This window comes from Podarcis melisellensis (genome assembly GCF_964234715.1).
Source record: "Podarcis melisellensis genome assembly, chromosome: 9".
In the NCBI taxonomy this organism is placed as follows: Eukaryota; Metazoa; Chordata; class Lepidosauria; order Squamata; family Lacertidae; genus Podarcis; species Podarcis melisellensis.
This window is the reverse complement of record NC_138541.1, coordinates 38,746,685-38,764,266: the sequence shown is the minus strand read 5'-3', so window position 1 is coordinate 38,764,266 and position 17,582 is coordinate 38,746,685. Positions and strand designations below refer to the sequence as shown.

General features: G+C 40.8%; 2 protein-coding genes and 1 long non-coding RNA gene across 6 annotated transcripts in view; 1 reads left to right on the top strand and 2 right to left on the bottom strand.

Moving 5' to 3' along the window:
• Positions 1 to 17,167, top strand: part of GATB (glutamyl-tRNA amidotransferase subunit B) — a 46,062-nt gene extending 28,895 nt beyond the window's left edge. For 2 of the 4 annotated variants that reach the window (XM_081926101.1, XM_081926100.1), the window contains 4 exons: positions 1,557 to 1,690; positions 2,307 to 2,385; positions 6,436 to 6,570; positions 10,183 to 11,143. In XM_081926101.1, the coding sequence (XP_081782227.1) occupies positions 1,557 to 1,690; positions 2,307 to 2,385; positions 6,436 to 6,570; positions 10,183 to 10,308 (474 nt within the window). In that variant the 3' untranslated portion in view covers positions 10,309 to 11,143. Of the gene's footprint in view, positions 1 to 1,556; positions 1,691 to 2,306; positions 2,386 to 6,435; positions 6,571 to 10,182; positions 11,144 to 15,087; positions 16,792 to 17,036 lie in introns of those variants that run through there. The other 2 variants (XR_014171838.1, XR_014171839.1) reach the window with 2 other exon arrangements.
• LOC309378273 overlaps positions 12,326 to 17,582 on the bottom strand; it is a 197,454-nt gene continuing 192,197 nt past the window's right edge. Inside the window, exon 2 of the long non-coding RNA XR_014171980.1 lies at positions 12,326 to 15,512. This is a non-coding gene — a long non-coding RNA (uncharacterized lncRNA). The remainder of the gene's footprint in view (positions 15,513 to 17,582) is intronic.
• Positions 12,326 to 17,582, bottom strand: part of FHIP1A (FHF complex subunit HOOK interacting protein 1A) — an 86,745-nt gene continuing 81,488 nt past the window's right edge. The window contains exon 13 of the mRNA XM_081925990.1: positions 12,326 to 17,172. The gene's annotated coding sequence lies outside the window, so the exon portion shown is untranslated. The remainder of the gene's footprint in view (positions 17,173 to 17,582) is intronic.

Here is a 17,582-nt window from a genome sequence, read left to right as displayed (position 1 = left end):
GTGCTTTTGTATGCTGATGATGCGATACTCCTATCTCGAACAAGAATAGGCTTAAATAGGCTCATAGGTGAATTTTCAGCATACTGTAGGAGAGAGCAACTTGCAATAAACTATCAGAAAACCAAAATTATGGTTTTTGCAAGGAAACACAGACAGTACAGCTGGAGGATGGATAACCAGACAATTGAACAGGTTAAAGCCTTCAAATATCTGGGTATCGTTTTCCAGTCGACCGGGTCCTGGGATGTCCATCAAAAATGTGCCAAAGAAAAAGCAGCTCAAAGTATCAAGATGCTGTCCCGCTTCTTTTACACGAAGGGGGGCAGATACATCCCAGCAGCCCTTGAAGTTTTTCAAGCAAAACCTCTGGCGCAGTTACTGTACGGGGCACAAATCTGGACGGGGAACCACTGCTCCAGTCTTGAAACTGTTCAGTCTAAATTTCTAAGGCAGATATTCGGCGTCCCCTCCTGTGTTCCAAACGCAGCATTACGACTCGAGGCCTGCCTTCCATCTGTGGAAACTCGGACCTGGCAGAGAACATTCAACTATTGGCTTCGTCTTAATCTGAATCCACCTGGTCTACTGCCTCTAGTAATGCAAGACCCTCACAAAAGCAAGTGGTTCAAAACTGTGCATCAAAAACTCCTTACATGCGGTCTGCATTCACAGTCCCTACTATCAATGGGCCTCATTAAAGCAAAGAGTCTAATAGGCCAGCGCCTGAAAGACATTGAACGACAAAACAACCTGATTATCTTAAAGAAACTGTGCCCATGGTATACCTACTTTCCCCCTTCTCATTTTGACTCTCCAGCTTCATATTTGTTTAAACTAACCATCCCAAAATACAGACGTGCCTTTACATTGGCTAGATGGGATGTTCTTCCCTCTGCTGTACTCGAAGGTCGTTACCAAAAGACTCCATTTGAAAAACGACTTTGCCCATGTGGAGATGGTAACACGGAAACAGTGTCCCACGTCCTTCTATCTTGCCCCCTTTACAAAGACCTAAGGAATGAGATTATTACTCCACTCATTCTCTCCAACCCCGGCCGTTCACCAGACATTACACTGTATTTTCTATTATCTGATACGGATAGTCAGATAACAGAGAAGGTCGCGAGGTACATCGAGAGAGCTGCGAAATTGAGGGCCACCATCTGAGTGACAGACTTGTTCATCTGACGGACCTCCTTTTGCTTGTTCTTTTCTTCCTTTTATCCCTATTTTCACTTTTAACTCTTGTATAGCTGTGGCCTGTTGGCTTTGCTAATAAAGTTTTGATTTGATTTGATTTGAAGGCATGCCTATCTTGCTATTCTATTGAATACTCATGCAGTGGCAGTTTTTGGAAACATTGTGAAGTTAACCTGAGGCATGTTGATCAATTGACTGTTGTGAATAGCTGAGAAGCCAAGAGGTTAAGAATATTCCACATGTGATAAGACCTGAAAGCTCATGGATATGAGTTTGGTTTTTTTAGTTTTTTTGTGGTGGTATGGATAGCTGGTTCGGCTGCTGCCATCTTAACACACCATTTTGTCTCTGAGCAGAATGAAGATGGATTAGTAGAATTTTTTGAAGCTGTGGTGAATGCAACAGGAATGGCTCCCAAAAAGGTCGTTGGCTGGATTATAAAAGATATTCTTGGCTATTTAAAACAGTATAACCTTGAAGTAAAGGAAAGGTGAGGCTTTTTAATGTTTATACTTTTGTGCAAGCAAATCTGTACACAAATATTAGTCTTCGATAATGGTAAATAATGTAGTCCTCTGTTACCACATAGGCATCTGAATAAACCGTTCAGTGATTAAGGATGCCACAGTAACCTTCAAGGTTCAGTTTCTTACATAGTAGTTACTGTTGTTCAACTGATGCATAAAAATCATACTGAACCTTCTTTATCTGATTCTACTAATTTACAAAAGGAAGAGGGGTGAGATCAATGGGTGAAGGAGAAAAGTATTTTGCAAGTTTTAGGTAGACAGCGAAGAAAAGAAGGTGAACATCCATTAGAATGTGCAAATGACTACAGATGTCAGCCAGCACTACAGTATTCTCAGTGGGATGCGTGTTCCCATTTGCAACTAGAACATCTCCTCCTGTTTAAAATTGCATGAACAGAACTGGATTAGGATGGTCATGGGGAAACCTAATGTACAACCCAGGCAAAACAGTTGGAGTCTTTTGCTCAGATGGTTTTCTGCACATCCCAACTTTGATACAACCATATTAAACGTGATGAGTAGCTCGTGCTGTATTTCTGCATCTCTGCTTATTTCAATCCATTTTATGTGGTCTAGTCCAGTCAGTCCTCTTCTTTTGGCCGAACTTCTGAACCTTCTGGAAAACGGAACGATTTCTTCCTCGGCAGCCAAACAAGTGAGCATTCCTCTTTGTAACATTACCTTCACCATGAGCTTGTTTGTGTCACGGTGCATTTGAGTCTTGAATTTGTAAAATGTTATATCTTGTTTGGCCTTAGTTTGAAAACACGCCCCCCCCCTAAAAAAAAAGCTGTTATCTATTATCTCAGTAATCCTCATTTTTGTGTTCAGTTACAAAGAAACGACAAAAGATAAAAGGATCCTTGTTTGGGCTTCCTTGTGCAAGGCTGATCCTGTGCGTATGTATTCTGAAATAAGTCTCACTTGAACTTAGCTCCATTGAGCAATGTGGGTAGGATTCCAGCATTGGGTGAAAATCATACGTGGCGGTGATTCTCTACTTCCACTCCCCCACTCAAAATTTTCTTTTGGAGTTGGGGTAATATTAAATCTTCCTTCTTGGCCTATCATCAACCTTAAAATAGCCAGCTGCCCACCCAGTCTCTTTTTGTCTCTGTAGAGGAAGATAAAAGGTATCCTTTTGTTTTTCTCCATGGCTCGCAAAATGGCTGACGTGGGCATTAGGGGTTCATATTCCCCTAATGCGAGTTTACTATTGGAAACTGTAGCCTCAGAGGCCACTTTAAGTGAAAACAAATTATTGATGGGGTTTGGACGTGGAGAAAACTATACAGGATCATTACCATGTGTACTCTAAGCCTCAGTCCCATATAAGAGATATGCAAGCTTCTTCAAAATGTTTTGTAAATAACTTTTTGTTATTTTGTGGTTTGTTGTTTGTAACCCTCCTTTGGGAGGTGGGATGGGATATAATTGTAATTAATAAATGAATGATGTAAAGCTAATAATTTAAACATTTTTATACAGCATGTGTGTGTGTGTGTGTGTTTGGCTTGTTTGGCTACGTTTCCGAGCACAATTCAAAGGGAAGGTAAACTGTTTTTCCATGTGCTCTGGCTTCCATCATGGTGTTCCATTGCACCAGAAGCAGTTTAGTCATGCTGGCCACATGACCCGGAAAGCTGTTGGTGGACAAACACTGGTTCCCTCAGCCTGAAAGCGAGATAAGTGCCGCACCCCATAGTTGCCTTTAACTGGACTTAAGCATCCAGTCAAACCTTTACCTTTTACCCGTTGGGGGAGGACTGTTTAGCTTTCATCTGTTTGTAATAGAACTCGTATTCTCTGTATCTTTAAATTAATAACTTATTCAAGATTTATTACCTCAAATCCAGGGTGGGCTTCACAAATGCAATCTAATAACCAAGATAATTAAGACACCAACTAACAATGTCATTGTTTGGCTATTATTGGTTAAACCTGTGAAAAATAGCATCCTTGCTACATTTAGAAGAGGACGTTGATGGGCTAGATGTCTGAAGAATAACAAATGTTTCTAACGATTCTCAGCAGTAGGCAGGGAGATTGGATGGCCTGAGGGCACAAATAGCTATATACACGCACACAACAGTGAATGAATTGCTGCATTTGAGAGTGGGGTGATTGAACTGCAGCACTGATGGGCTAGGCAAACTGAGACACACGCACACAGGCAACACATGTACACATTGTTGGAAGCTTCCAGCAGGGTTATTGCTGCTGCTGCTGCTGTTTCTGTTTTTGTTGTTGTTTATGCTTTCTGCGGATCAGGAAGCTCAAATTGTGAAGGGCTGTGAGCCTTATTAGAAATGGTATGTTCTGTGGCCATGAGAGGAGGAAATATGGCTGCATTGTGTAGTTGCAGCACTCCCAAACAAATCTTTTTCCAAACCTATGCACACAGCAACCAGAGAATCTTTCCAGGTGTGAGCTTGTTTGCTTACTGTATAGCCAATTAATTCATATCTACACAACAGAACCTTTCAGGTGAGACGTGTTTTCCTTGATTAAGAGCTCTGACTGGGAAGCTGCACAAATCCCTGCTTTTAAAAGATAGAGAGGTGCCTCACACTGCGTAATGTCAGTGGTCCATCTAGTCGCATCCTGTATATTGTCAACCCTGATGAACACAGGGTCTTTATCCTATCTCTTCCCTGCAAAAGATTCTGATATGCTTACTTAAATATATTTAATACCATCACATGCCTTCACTGTCTAAGGAATGAGACCAAGTTGCACAGTGGCTACATGGGATTGCTTTCTTATTGAAAATTTTGTGGCCTCCGACCAAACAAATGCAACTGCAAGTTAACAGCTTGAAGACTTGGTACAGGGCAGATTAATTTGAAGAGGGGCTCAAATAGTGTCAGTGTGTAGTTTGCCACATACCTGCACCGTTACTTTGGACCAGGTGATCTTGTAGCCCTGGGAGAAATTTCATCCGTTGTGGCGGAAGATTTGTAACTTTGTTAGTTCTCTCCCATCTCGTTTTAATCTTGTTTTGTGTAAAGCAATGCTAATTGTGCTAGGGAGCGTTACATTAAAAAGCGCTTCCATTTTCTTAGCTTTGGTGAATTAGTAACATGGAATTTCCAACATGACAGTCATTTCTGCATTGGCAGATTGCAATTGCCCAAACATGCAATTATGTCTTCAGTGCAGGAACGAGCAGAAGCAGCTGTTTTAAAAGGTCTCTTTCTCTCCTTCTGCGCGCTCTCTCTCTCTCTGCCTCCATCTCTGAAATAAGAGCAGAGGGAATACAGAAAATGACTGCCCCAAGAAATTGCTTTTTTATAAATAGCCCAATTCTCTAGGGTTTTTTCCAAGGTATCAGAGCCCAACTACAAAGCACTGTAACTTTAACTAATAATTATTCCAGACAGACACTTAAGTTCATCCAGCTGTGCTTCACAGTGATGGATAACTGGGCTAGAGCTGCCACAGGGTTCTGCATTATAACCTTCCACACCTCTGTGGTCTATGACCTGCCTTTATGTAGCTAAACTCTTTTTTCTCCCACTGACAGTCAGCAGAGTAACAGTTGCCTGGTTAAATGGTAACTCTACGGGAAATTCAGAATCATAGAATTGGAGAGTTGGAAGCGACGCTGAGGGTCATCTAACCAAGTGTCCCCTGCAATGCAGGAATCTCAACTCATTTTGCAATTTCATTTATCCATACTCCATGGAATAACAGATAGGGTTCAGATGGTGTGCATATGGAAAGATCACACCCTTAATAAATATTACCAGCTACACAGTCCCAACCCTGTGTGGTATTCACAGTTATGGTCAAAATCATCATGGTACGCAGATGAGCAAGCATTGAGGGGCAGGGAAAGAGATAAAAAAACTACCTGGAATATGTATTCAATCCATAGTATTAGACACACACTTGTACACACCAGTTAGTTATAACCAGTCTGCATTAGTAATCTTGACTTTGTACAGTACATTTGAGAGCGGACTTCCACTAAGAGACCTCTTTTTTTAACCAAAAGGAAGATGCTGCATTTTACAGACTTAAAGAATGGACATGTATTATCCCTTATAAAGGAAGAAAATATGAGAGAGATTTTCCACCAAGCCTGATCAATAGACATTTTATTGTGGCACATTATTGAACTGTGATAAGCCCAAATGTGAGATGCTTTATTATGTGAAGCTTGTGAACAGCATCAGGAGCCAGGAGAAGTATTCGTTCAGCCTAGCGTTACTGTTTTGGGCAGTAACTACTGTAGTACTGGATACCGTAGACCCTAAAGTGTAGAGGTGTTTGTGTTCAGGCATGTGGGACAATGGGACTCTTCTAATGATGCTTTTTTAAATGATTGGACAAGGGTCACCAAAAATACCTTCTCAGTAGGATTGTGACATAGCCTTGCATATTTGTGCCACAATTAAAAATACCTGCTTGACACAGGAGACTTAATATTACCCTGCTTTCTAAGAGAACTAGAAATGCGAGTCCAGAAAGAGGCAATCATGATTTTTCTAAAGGAAACTTACCTGAGAAGTAGGAAACTTTACATGCTTTGCACATCTAGATATGGGATGTCATCAGTAGATTGATTTCTGATTTTGTGTCAGAATGGGAGTCATTATGCCCGTTAATACGTCTTTGCCTTCTTCTTATTGCAAACGTCATCCTTGCCTTCTGAGAGACATGTTTCAAGCACTGATTTTCCTTTATCTTGATGCTGCAGGTGTTGGAAGTGATGTGGAAGGGGGAAGGGAAGACTCCATCTCTGATTGTTAAAGAAGAGAAGCTTGAACTGTTGCAGGATCAGAATGAGCTTGAGTGCATCTGTCAGACTGTGATGGGAGCCCATCAGAAAGAGGTGATATTGATAGCAACCCTGGGAAATTGGGAACAAGAGACTTTGACTCTTCAGGGTGGGTGGTGGAGATAAAAGATTTAAATTGCCACCTTCCTTTCATGTTGCCCTTTTGTTTGGAAACTCTTCGGATAAAATGGGAGGGAAATTGCATTGTGACACATGAACTGGCTGCAGGAGATGGCAACTTAAATCCATGTCCCCTTGACTCCAGGTACTCTACACTAACGTGAATATTCTGTATAGACTGTATGCTTGCAAAATAGCATTTGCATGGAATAATAGGAGCAAAGTAGAAAATATCTCCACCTGAAGCTTCTAATTTTACAGTTAATTTTTTTTATTAAAAAAATCCTTGCAAATTAAAAGAAATCCTTCCAAAGATCCAGAATTAGCTTTATAAAGAGTAAGTGCTTTTGCGTTCTCTCTAGAGCACAGATTGGCAAAGCAGCAATGAATGGCTTAACGTTAAGTAAAATGTTGTCTGGTTACATATGCAGTAGGGAAAATGCTAACATCTATCGAGAACAATGCTACCCACGCCCATAGCTCTTCAGTGGAGGCTAACAGCTTTGCAGAGAGCTTTTGATAAATAAAATGAGTGTGTGCTAGGTCTGTCTGACCTTCATCGTGCTAACTAATTTGCAGTGGCTGATGAAAGTGCCTCTGTATTTTCCAGCTGGTACTGAAGCGCAAGCAGAGACAGTCTGAGCATTAGAACAGATCAAGGAGCACAAGTGTTTTTTGTTTCAGTAACAACATGGATTTTGAGTATTTAATTCTTTAACTAGTATTCTAGTGGAGGCGGGCATGAAAAATCAAAGGCTGTTTTGATTCTGCTTTTCTAAACAATAAGACACTATTTAAATTGGTGACACTATGCTCACACTACCATGAGATCTTATGTATGAGTTAGGACTTTTTCCAGATAACTAATCGAAGTATTTGCCACAACTTCAATATCAACAGGATAATCCTGCAAGCCCTTTTCCAGGACAAGTAAGACTGTGTCCAATTCCTGTATAATAGACAAAACACCCACCGCTGGGACCATAGTCTTTTTGCAGAGAGAGAACTATTGAGTTTCAAGAGCAAACCAATCATGCCACAAAACGGCAGGACATAGCTGGATGACTGGGAATAGAAGTAGGGGATGGTGAAAGACCTTTTTTGATACACACTGCCACGTAGCCCCTGTAAGTGATTTTGAAGCAATGTTTATTTTAGAGTCACAAAACAGGATAAGGAGAGTTGTGTCGTATCACTGATGCCACAGGGACCATACAGCAACCTTCTATGTGCTATAAATCTGCAACCACCTCCTCTGTGGCTTTGGCAATCAGATTAGAAACTGCAGTGCTAGCCCTGAGGAAATATGTTATTTTGCCCCAGCAACAGAAAGCTATGTTTTGGGTGCTGGGAAAATTAGATTTTCCCCTCAGCAAGCAAGCATTACCTGAAGAGAACTTACTTGGTTTTCCAATACTGTGGCAATAACTGTATTGTTTATAGAATTATTTGAATAAGCCCTTCAGCTTTGGTTACACTTGTTGACAGAACAGGTATCTTGCTTTAATAATAAGAGCTTTTAACTGGAAGAGTGAAAGAATACCTTACATTCTCAATGGTTTTGAAAGACCGCTTCTCAGTTAAGCATAATAATAAGTCCCATAAGTCATCTGAAAAGTGTCTGGGTGTTGCCAGAAGCTGTGAATGCGTTAGAGCCACAAAGCAGATGCCATATCTCATAGTACTACATACTAATTCAAGTGCTGGCAAACACTCAGTAGTGGTGTGTTTGGGTCGGGCCCTGGAGCTCTCCTGCCACAGGCACTGCTGCTACTTACCCTAGATGGGAGGTTGCCCAAGATTAGTGGCTGTCCCTGTGCCACCATACAGCCCTGTCGGCGCCCTTGCCCAGGTAAGTAATGAAACCAGTGTCCACAGGGCAGCTCTCCCCCATCACACCTTGAATTAGTGTATAGTTGTGAGATTCAGTAGCTGCATTTTTTCTTCTTAGTCCAAAGATTACTCCCTGTTCAGCCTGAAAGTAGGATGCAAGTTCTGAATGCACTGCTTCCCTTCAATCCAGTGCAGTGGTACTAGTTATGATGTCTGCTTGCAGCTTCCAAGTTCAGAGTCAGGATGCTACTGAATACCAGCTGCTGGGGAACAATGAGAAGGCTGTTGCCTTCATGTTGTGCTTGTGGGCTACCCAGAAGATCTGGGTGGCCACTGCCATCAACAAGCTGATGGACTAAAGCATCCTTTCTCAACCTGTGGGTTCCCAGATGTTGTTGAACTACAACTCCCATCACCCCTAGCTAACAAGGTCAGAACTCAGGGATGATGGGAATTGTAGTCCAACAACATCTGGGGACCCACAGGTTGAGAACCGCTGGACTAAAGGAACCATTGCTCTGATGCAGAAGTGGGATTCATATGACCCACCAAGCCAAATGCATCTCAGCTAGTGGGTTTATAGGACTCTTGTCTTCGCTTACCTTACAAGACTAGGAAAGGCTGTGATTTCTTTTGGCGGATCACAGTACATGGCTGGTGGGCTGTGGTTGACAAAACAGTAGCAGGTTCTACAGACCTGCTTTATTCTTTCCAAGACTTTCCTTGCTGCTCTTTTAGTGTTGAGAGCTTCCTTTCAAACGAGTGGGGCCTGTAGTAAAATGGTAAAAGCACACCCCGACTCTCTAGTTCAGGCCTAGGGAACATGTGGTCCTCCAGAGGATGATGGATTCCAATTCCTATCAGCTCCAGTCAGCACAGCCAATGGTCAGGGATGATGGGAGCTGCAGGCCCACATCATCTGAAGAGCCAAAAGTCCCCCATATCTGCCTTAGCAGTGCTCCTGTTCAGGGTTCAAGCCAATCATACCTCCTTCTGGGATCCTGTTAAATTGCTAGGCGCTCAACTTGTTTCAGAATTCAGAAACGAACAAACAAACAACATACATGGGTTAGTGTGTATTTTTAAATCTGAAATCACTTACTGCTCTTGAAAAACACCATGTATATATCTTTTTAAAAAAAAGTTAATGGAGAAATATCTGCTCTACTGGTGAGATAACTTGTTGGCCCAACTAACGGAAAGTTATGCACTGCCTCTTGTAACCGACTCCATTACAAGCCTGCTGCAGAGTGCTGTAATGTTCCTTCACCTCATTAGTGGTGAAGACTGATCGGTGCAACAATCTAATTTCACAATGCATGCTCTCTACACCAAGCTTGCTGTTAGCAAAAAAGGAAAGTCCAGCTTAGCTTGCCATTTTGTGCTGCACAACAACCTTGCTTTGCAAATGTAGAATCTTTAAAGCCAGGTGGACCTTAAGTTTGCTCTATAGAAATGTGAGAAAGGACACAAGAATTGTACTATTTAATATTACGGTAATGAAATAAAATAATTCTTAAGCTTCTGGGTTGCTAAACTGTCACGTTTTATGATGGCACATCAAGAACAGAAAATAACCTGCCAGTTCTCAAGGTTTGCTCTGGCTTTTTCGGTCGTGAAGACTAGGATTTAGCAGCAAGTCTCTTCGGTGTGTTTTTGCTTTAGTTTGATGTTGCTCAGAATTGAGTTTTGTTTTGTAATTTTTCTTTCAAGGTGGCAGACATAAAGAAGGGCAACAAAAAAGCACTGAATAAGCTTATTGGACAGGTTCAAAGAACAACAAGAGGACGCTCAGACCCTGTCCTGGTGAAACAAATACTAGAGAAGCTGCTATCGTAGGAGCCTGCGGTGAAAATTCCATATCTGATATTCGCTGCTGTTATCAGAGTGGTAATTACTTGATACTTCTATCTTTCACAATCAAGCCATTGTACTGACTTCATTCACTTCTTGCTTACTGTATCAAGTTAAGTGCAGCCACTTTCTGTAGTTTTTCAGCTTTACTCAGGCCATCATCCCCTTAAGCAGGGGTATGCGACCTAAGGCCCGTGGGCCGGATGCGGCCCAATGGCCTTCTCAATCTAGCCCACGGACAGCCCAGGAATCAGCGTGTTTTGACATGAGTAGAATTGTGTCCTTTTATTTAAAATGCATCTCTGGGTTATTTGTGGGACCTGCCTGGAGTTTCTACATAAGTAGAATGTGTGCTTTTATTTAAAATGCATCCCTGGGTTATTTGTAGGGCATAGAAGTTCGTTCATTATTTTTTTTTCAAAATAAAATCCGGCCCACCGCAAGGTCTGAGGGACAGTGGACCTGCCCCCTGCTGAAAAAGGTTGCTGACCCCTGCTTTTAAGTGGCTGTCAAACTGGAACATAAGGTATGCAAAGAAAGAATTCAAATGGTATAATGTGCAAGTTTTTTGTATGAAAGCTTCTGGTTTTGAAACATATAATGAACTCTTTCTTCCAATTTATTAGTAATATTTTTCAGAAGTAGCTTAAATACTTCTTAAGGTATTTTCTTGGTGATAAAAGCAGAGCATTCCTAAGTTTGTAAAGTACTCAAGAGACTTAAAAACCACAATTGCTTGTATGGACAGTTGTTCAAAAGCAAGCCTTTTGTTATAGGAGTAAGGGAATGTAAATAATATATTAAAGGTATTATTTCAGTATTGATGTTTCATTAAGCAGACCAGACATGTCTTCAAACTTCGTTTTATTTGGGGGGGGGGGTATTTTTGACTGTAATAAACTATGCCCTCTCTGAGGAATAACTCTTTTCATTCTAATGTAATTTTCAATAATAATAATAATAGTAATAATAGTAATAATTTATTATTTATACCCCACCCATCTGGCTGGGTTTCCCCAACCACTCTGGGCAGCTCCCAACAGAGTATTCAACAGAATAAAACATCAAACATTAAAAACTTCCCTAAACAGTGCTGCCTGTAGCTCCACAAACAACTGTAGAATGAGGTGGTCAGTTCTTCTGATTTAGAAAATAAACAAAACGAAGAACCTTATTAAAAAGGGAAAACAATTGGCAATCTCTTATGTTTAGAATGATCACAGTTCTATATATTTGGGTGGAGAGGGATAACTGCCAAGCAGCTCAGCTGCCTGTTTCTGGAATTTTAAGCTAAGTCCTTCTAAATGACCCCTTACTCTAGGCTTCAACCTAGAGTAAAATTGTTTTGCTTTTGAAGCCAAAATGATGCTCTTCAAACAAATTTCAGAGACTGCAGGTTTCCCCCAATATCTAAAGAAAATAGCCTGGCATTTCAAGACACTAGAGTAATAAAGATTTTAACATTTGTACATAAGAATAACTTTTTATCAGCAATAAAATAGGAACATTTAAATGGACTTATTTTTGCTGGGGAGAATTAAACCACCTTCAACACTTTTTTAAAAAGTGGGTTGTCAAAGGCTGCATTAGTATCACAGAGATGCATGGCTCCATGTAGTCAAGTATTATATGCAACAGATGTTGCTTATGGTTTGGAATTATATATTTTTGTAATAGCAGGTGGCCCATAGTGCCTATTGCAGTTGCCTTTTGTTCTATATTGGTTCAGCTGAGATGTAAGCTTAAGTGAGTAAACACAAATGAAAGATGAGATCCAATAAACCAATGCTTCCAAAAGGTAAGAACACCAAATACAAGTTATAGGAGCAATGTACAACCATTTCACCGTTGTCCTCAGATTTCAGCCCAGTCTGGTCACTGCCTTAAGGTAGAAGCATTAGTTGTGATGGTGATGACCTGACAGTGGACATGAGTTTATAATCCATCAATTGCTGCCAAAGTGGGAACCCAAAGTAATGAGAATGGAAATTGTAGAAGACACTTCTGCAAAGAAAGCTTTGTGTTTTAATGTCTCTTGGTTCACATTACATTTTAATTAACAGTGTGTGGTTTATACAATTTCCAGAGGGGTTCATGTGCAGCAAAAAACGAAGTCTTGTGGCACCTTAAAAAGACTAACAAATGTTACAGCATAAGCTTTCATAGACTAAATTCAGCTGCATTCTTTGCTAGACGCATGGTGTGTTTTCCTCAGTTGCAGGTATATAGGTCCATATAGTAGTTGTAACAGGGGTTATAAAACAACACGCTCAGAACAAAGATAGTGGCAATTAAATTCCAGATCAAATGTATGGGGGGGAAAGCACAGTGGAGTGGTCATTTATGGCGACGATCATAGGTGATATAAAACCTCATTTGACTCATAATACCAGACTGTTGTCTTATATTATATAGCCCGCACCCCAAAGTCGCCTTTGACTGGACTTAACTGCCCAGGGGTCATTTACCTTTTACCTATTATATAGCCATTTTCATGCTGTGTCTCCACTGTACTGGCTGGTTATAATAAGCCATCACAGTGTCAAAATTAGAGAAACCATAACACTTACCAAGTTAAATACAAAGCCTTTTGTGTCTTATTTTTTAAATAAAAACTAGGTACTATTCTGTTCTATAGAACACCTGTCTGTCCCTGTAGGTATTTTGTACTGTTTTGAATGAAACTGATGGAAACCATCACCCAGTGTGCCCTATGTATACTAGCAGGCTTCTGTGTTGGGTAGGTGATTCAGATGTACATCTAGATATGTACAGTTTCTCCATGCTAGGCAGAAGGCTCTTTTCAGGTATCTATGAACTATCTGAATGAATATTCCTATATGAAAGTAGCAATGAATTAGGAATATTATGCATAGTATCAAAATGTAATAATGCTATGCATTCAATAAATCATGGGTGGATAGATTTGCCAGATTTTAGTGTTTGAATTACCATTTTCAATACAACTCTGGCAATAGGTGCTTTGGCTATATAAGAATAATTTGAAACAAGTTTTTAAGATTGAAAATGAACTTCGGCATCAACTCTTCTACCAGAAGCAACCAGTAAGATTCATAAGCCTCTTTTTGTCTGTCAAAATCTGTGGACAAAGATAGCGTAGTTAACAAGCAACCAGGTTTTTTATAAAGCTAAGAATTAAACATGCCGCTTTGTTGTTTTTCTTGTTTGGTGTTTGACCAGAACATGAGAGTGCTGGCCATCAACTTTGTGTAGAGGAAGTGCTTGCTTGGAATGCTGTTTTACAAGTTCCAGGGAGTTATTGTACCTCAAGCTAGTTCCAATCTTGTACCATCACCCTGGTTCCCAATGGTGTTACTAAATCTTGTAGAGGTTACTGACCTTATTACAAGGATACTATGTGCTTAACTGCCATAGACACCACATTGTAAATACAGTGTCCACGGTAGTAGGAGCTTTGGAAAGAACCACTTTTTTGCAGTTGTAAAAATCTACTATTCCAAGGGTATGTTTGGGGGTCTGGAAAGTTAGCATAGGCATGATGTGCCTGCATGCTGTGCATACATCATGCCTTGTCAAGTCTAGCAGAAGTGGATTTTATCAAGGGTCATTTAGCAGTATTAATTTTTGAGGGAAACATTCCTCTATCATAAATGGGTTCTTCATAAGGATGCTGCTTTTCCATTAGTAATAAAAGTAATAATAATTTGTAGTACTTATTCCTGTAACTAAACATGCAGCTAACTTCCCTAGAAAGGAGACAGCGGATACAGGTGTGTATAACTGGCTGTATTATTCTTAGTTAAAGACAAATATTCAGCCTCTCCTTTTTAGAAAAGCTACGTAAGCGATAGCTGAGCAAACATGCTTGGATATAGTATCCTCACTAAACTTCTTCCCCTGCAAATTGTGGCCTAGCTGTGGGACTCATTACTGTGAAGGTGGTATTAGTGAACTTAATGGGTAATCTGCTTCTGAAATTAACAAAGATACTATCTCACTGATGATTGAGTTGGTACTCTCTGCAGCTCTAATATCATAGATTAAATTATAGCTAGGGGACTCTAGACAAGACTCTAATGGCTTGTATCTTTTCTATCTCACCTAAGTCAACAGTAAGTTAGTAGAAAGACTACTTCAGTACTATAAGAAACTGACCTGAAGTGTTCTGAAAGGCTCTGGTTTATTGACATTGCAGTTTAACATTGTTGCATAGTTTCTGGAGAAAATCAATCCAAATTTAAGTATGGTATCAATGAATTAGAGGGACACGGATGGCACTGTGGGTTAAACCACAGAGCCTAGGACTTGCCGATCAGAAGGTTGGTGGTTCAAATCTCCATGACGGGGTGAGCTCCTGTTGTTTGGTCCCAGTTCCTGCCCACCTAGCAGTTCAAAGGCACGTCAAAGTGCAAGTAGATAAATAAGTACTGCTCCGGCAGGAAGGTAAACGGCGTTTCCGTGCACTGCTCTGGTTCACCAGAAGCGGCTTAGTCATGCTGGCCACATGACCCGGAAGCTGTCTGCTGGACAAACACTGGCTCGCTCGGCCTATAGAGCGAGATGAGCGCACAACCCCACAGTCGTCCGCAACTAACGGTCGGGGTAACTTTAACTTTTTATCAATGAATTAGAAGCATCCAGCTCTACATTTTATTAACTAGGTATCTACAAATTGTCCTTTTATTCTGGAAGCAGCAGCAAGTGGATGAAAAACTGACATTGAGTCAAGACAAGAAGGAGTAATTCCACCAGTCTTGATCACTGTCCTGTTTGTTTTTAAAGGTGAACAGGTTTGGAGCCTGACAGTTCTCCTGGACAAAGTGTGAGTATCCAGGAATACATTTTCTTAGCTGTGTAAGCTCTGTCCCCTTTTAGAGGCATGAGAGCTTGCCACAGTAATATGTTGGATGCAAGGCTGCCCTTGAAAGATGACATAGGAATTACAACTGGGGTGAAATGCTATAATTTGCCTTGTAATAAAGAGGCAAAGAGAAGAAAACATAGCTGTCTTGTGATAACTTCAGCCTTACCTAAAAGTCTGTAAACAACCTACTATATTTTGCATGACGTCTTGTCAGGAATAGGCATGGACCATAGGTGGTGTTGAGCATGTATTTTGTTTTGTTGAAATCATTAATTGGAGAGTGGGATGCAGAGAACTGTGAAAGGATACATCCAAATATGTTTGAACCTATGCAGCAAGGAGACTCTAGAGAACAGTAGTTGATGTAGCAGCAGGTTGAGGAGCAGTATATTCATAAGTTGCTTTGTGATGTATGGAAATGTCTTTAAAGGGCTTAGAATAGAGAAACTAAAGACAACTGAATTCAGATTCATTGTATTAAAGTCTTTTTGTGCTGCAAATAAATAAGCTGGAAGAAAACACACAAATGAAACCCACAAAAATTGAGAGTATAGTCCTCCTCATTTTCTACAATTAAGGAGATAAGGTCTGTAAAGAATATTATAAGTATATTAAAAATTACATAGTAGCAGCAGATAGGCCGTAGTATGCCACACACTAATCTTTGTGCAAATGCAGGAAGCACATTAGAGACTTAATTTTTTTCCTCCTTTAATATTGTAAGATTGCTGAGAGGCAGTAGGGTGTGTCATTTAGGGGATGAAACTTAATTTTTGCAAATTTCTTCAGTGAGGGGTCTTAAAAATATGTTTTGGGGTGTGGGAAAAAATCAAATCTGCTATTAATTTTGTGATTGGACAACATTTAGCTTGGTAAATCTATGTTTGATTAAAACGCACCCAAAGTGTTCATGGAAAACCAAAGAATGATTTTTAAAAAATAGTTTCTCTGCATACAGCATCTTTGGGTTAACATTCCTGTATTCTGCAAGGAGTAGAATTTGTCAGTGTTTAAAAAAGTCAGTTTTCACATAGTCCAACTAATTAGAGTAGCTGTGGCACCTTAACGACAGATAACGTGACGGTGGCATGAGCTGTCAATTGTGGGAAGAATGTACTCCATCAGATGCATAGAGAGAACTGTAGAGACAGGGCAATGGAATATATTCTACTTAAGACTAAAAGTGTTGTTTTTTTAAAGCCAAGCCTGAACACAGAGGCCTCATGTGAGTGTTAAATCAATGGCCACAAAGATCCAGTCACTTTAACAGATGCACACCAAACCTAGTAGAATGGTAGTCAGATCAGCAAAATGCTTAATTTGAGCTGACTTAGGGAAAGCTGTTAACTATTCCCGCTGCAGAAGTATTTTAGGGCTAGCTTGCTTTCTAAATGCCTTTTTGGGCTAGTACCCATCACTAAATTATTCCAAATAGCTTACTTATGCAAAGCAATCCAAAGCCACATTAAGCAAGATGCAATTTTCACTTTCCCTGAGATGGCATTTATATAGGAATAATTACAACACTACAGCTTGAATTAGTGCTATAATCATGGCTCGGATAATTACACCAGAAGACTGCAGCACTCAATTTCAGAGATGTTTGGAGGGGTGGTTGTTTTTTTTTTTAAAAAAAAAGATTTGGGTGCTTTTTGACATGAAACAAGCCAAAATAGCAAAGTCTTTGTATTTTGTACTCCTATGTGTCAAGGATCATCAAGCTTACCAGCAACTTGTAGCTGTCATTTTTACTTATTTGTGTATATCATTCTGTGGTTTTCTATTACTAACCCTCCAAAAAGTCACTGTAAAGACTGTGTATAGTAATTCTCCAATTCATATTTTTAAATTTTATTAAAATCCACAGAGACCAAATATCCCCTCTCTACTCTCAACAAGAACCTAACTTCACAAATGTTAACAGTGGCTTACATAAGAGAGGCACAAAGTATCTCCACTGAATGCAGCTCAGAAGATTGGTGAATGGCTTGAGGGCAACTTGACTTACCGTATTTTTCATCCCATAGGACGCTCCGTCCCATAGGACGCACCTAGTTTTTTTGAGGGGGAATAAAGGGGGGGAATTCCTTTATTCCCCCCCCCAAAGCAGGTCGGAGAAACCGAACCAGGTCGAGGAACAGCGGGATGGCGGCGCTGCGCCTCCCTGCTGTCCCCCGAGCTTGTGGGGCTGGCCGATGTCTGTCCGGCGCGCGGGGCGCTCTGCTTCAGGGTGCCCTGCGCACCGGGCGGCAGGCTGCTATCCGCAGCGTGGGGAGCCCTGCGGGGAACTCCTGCAGGGCTCCCCACGCTGCGGATGTATGCCCGGTGCGAGGGGCGCTCTGCTTCAGGGCGCCCCGCCCGGCTGCTATCCGCAGCGTGGGGAGCCCTGCGGGGAACTCCTGCAGGGCTGCCT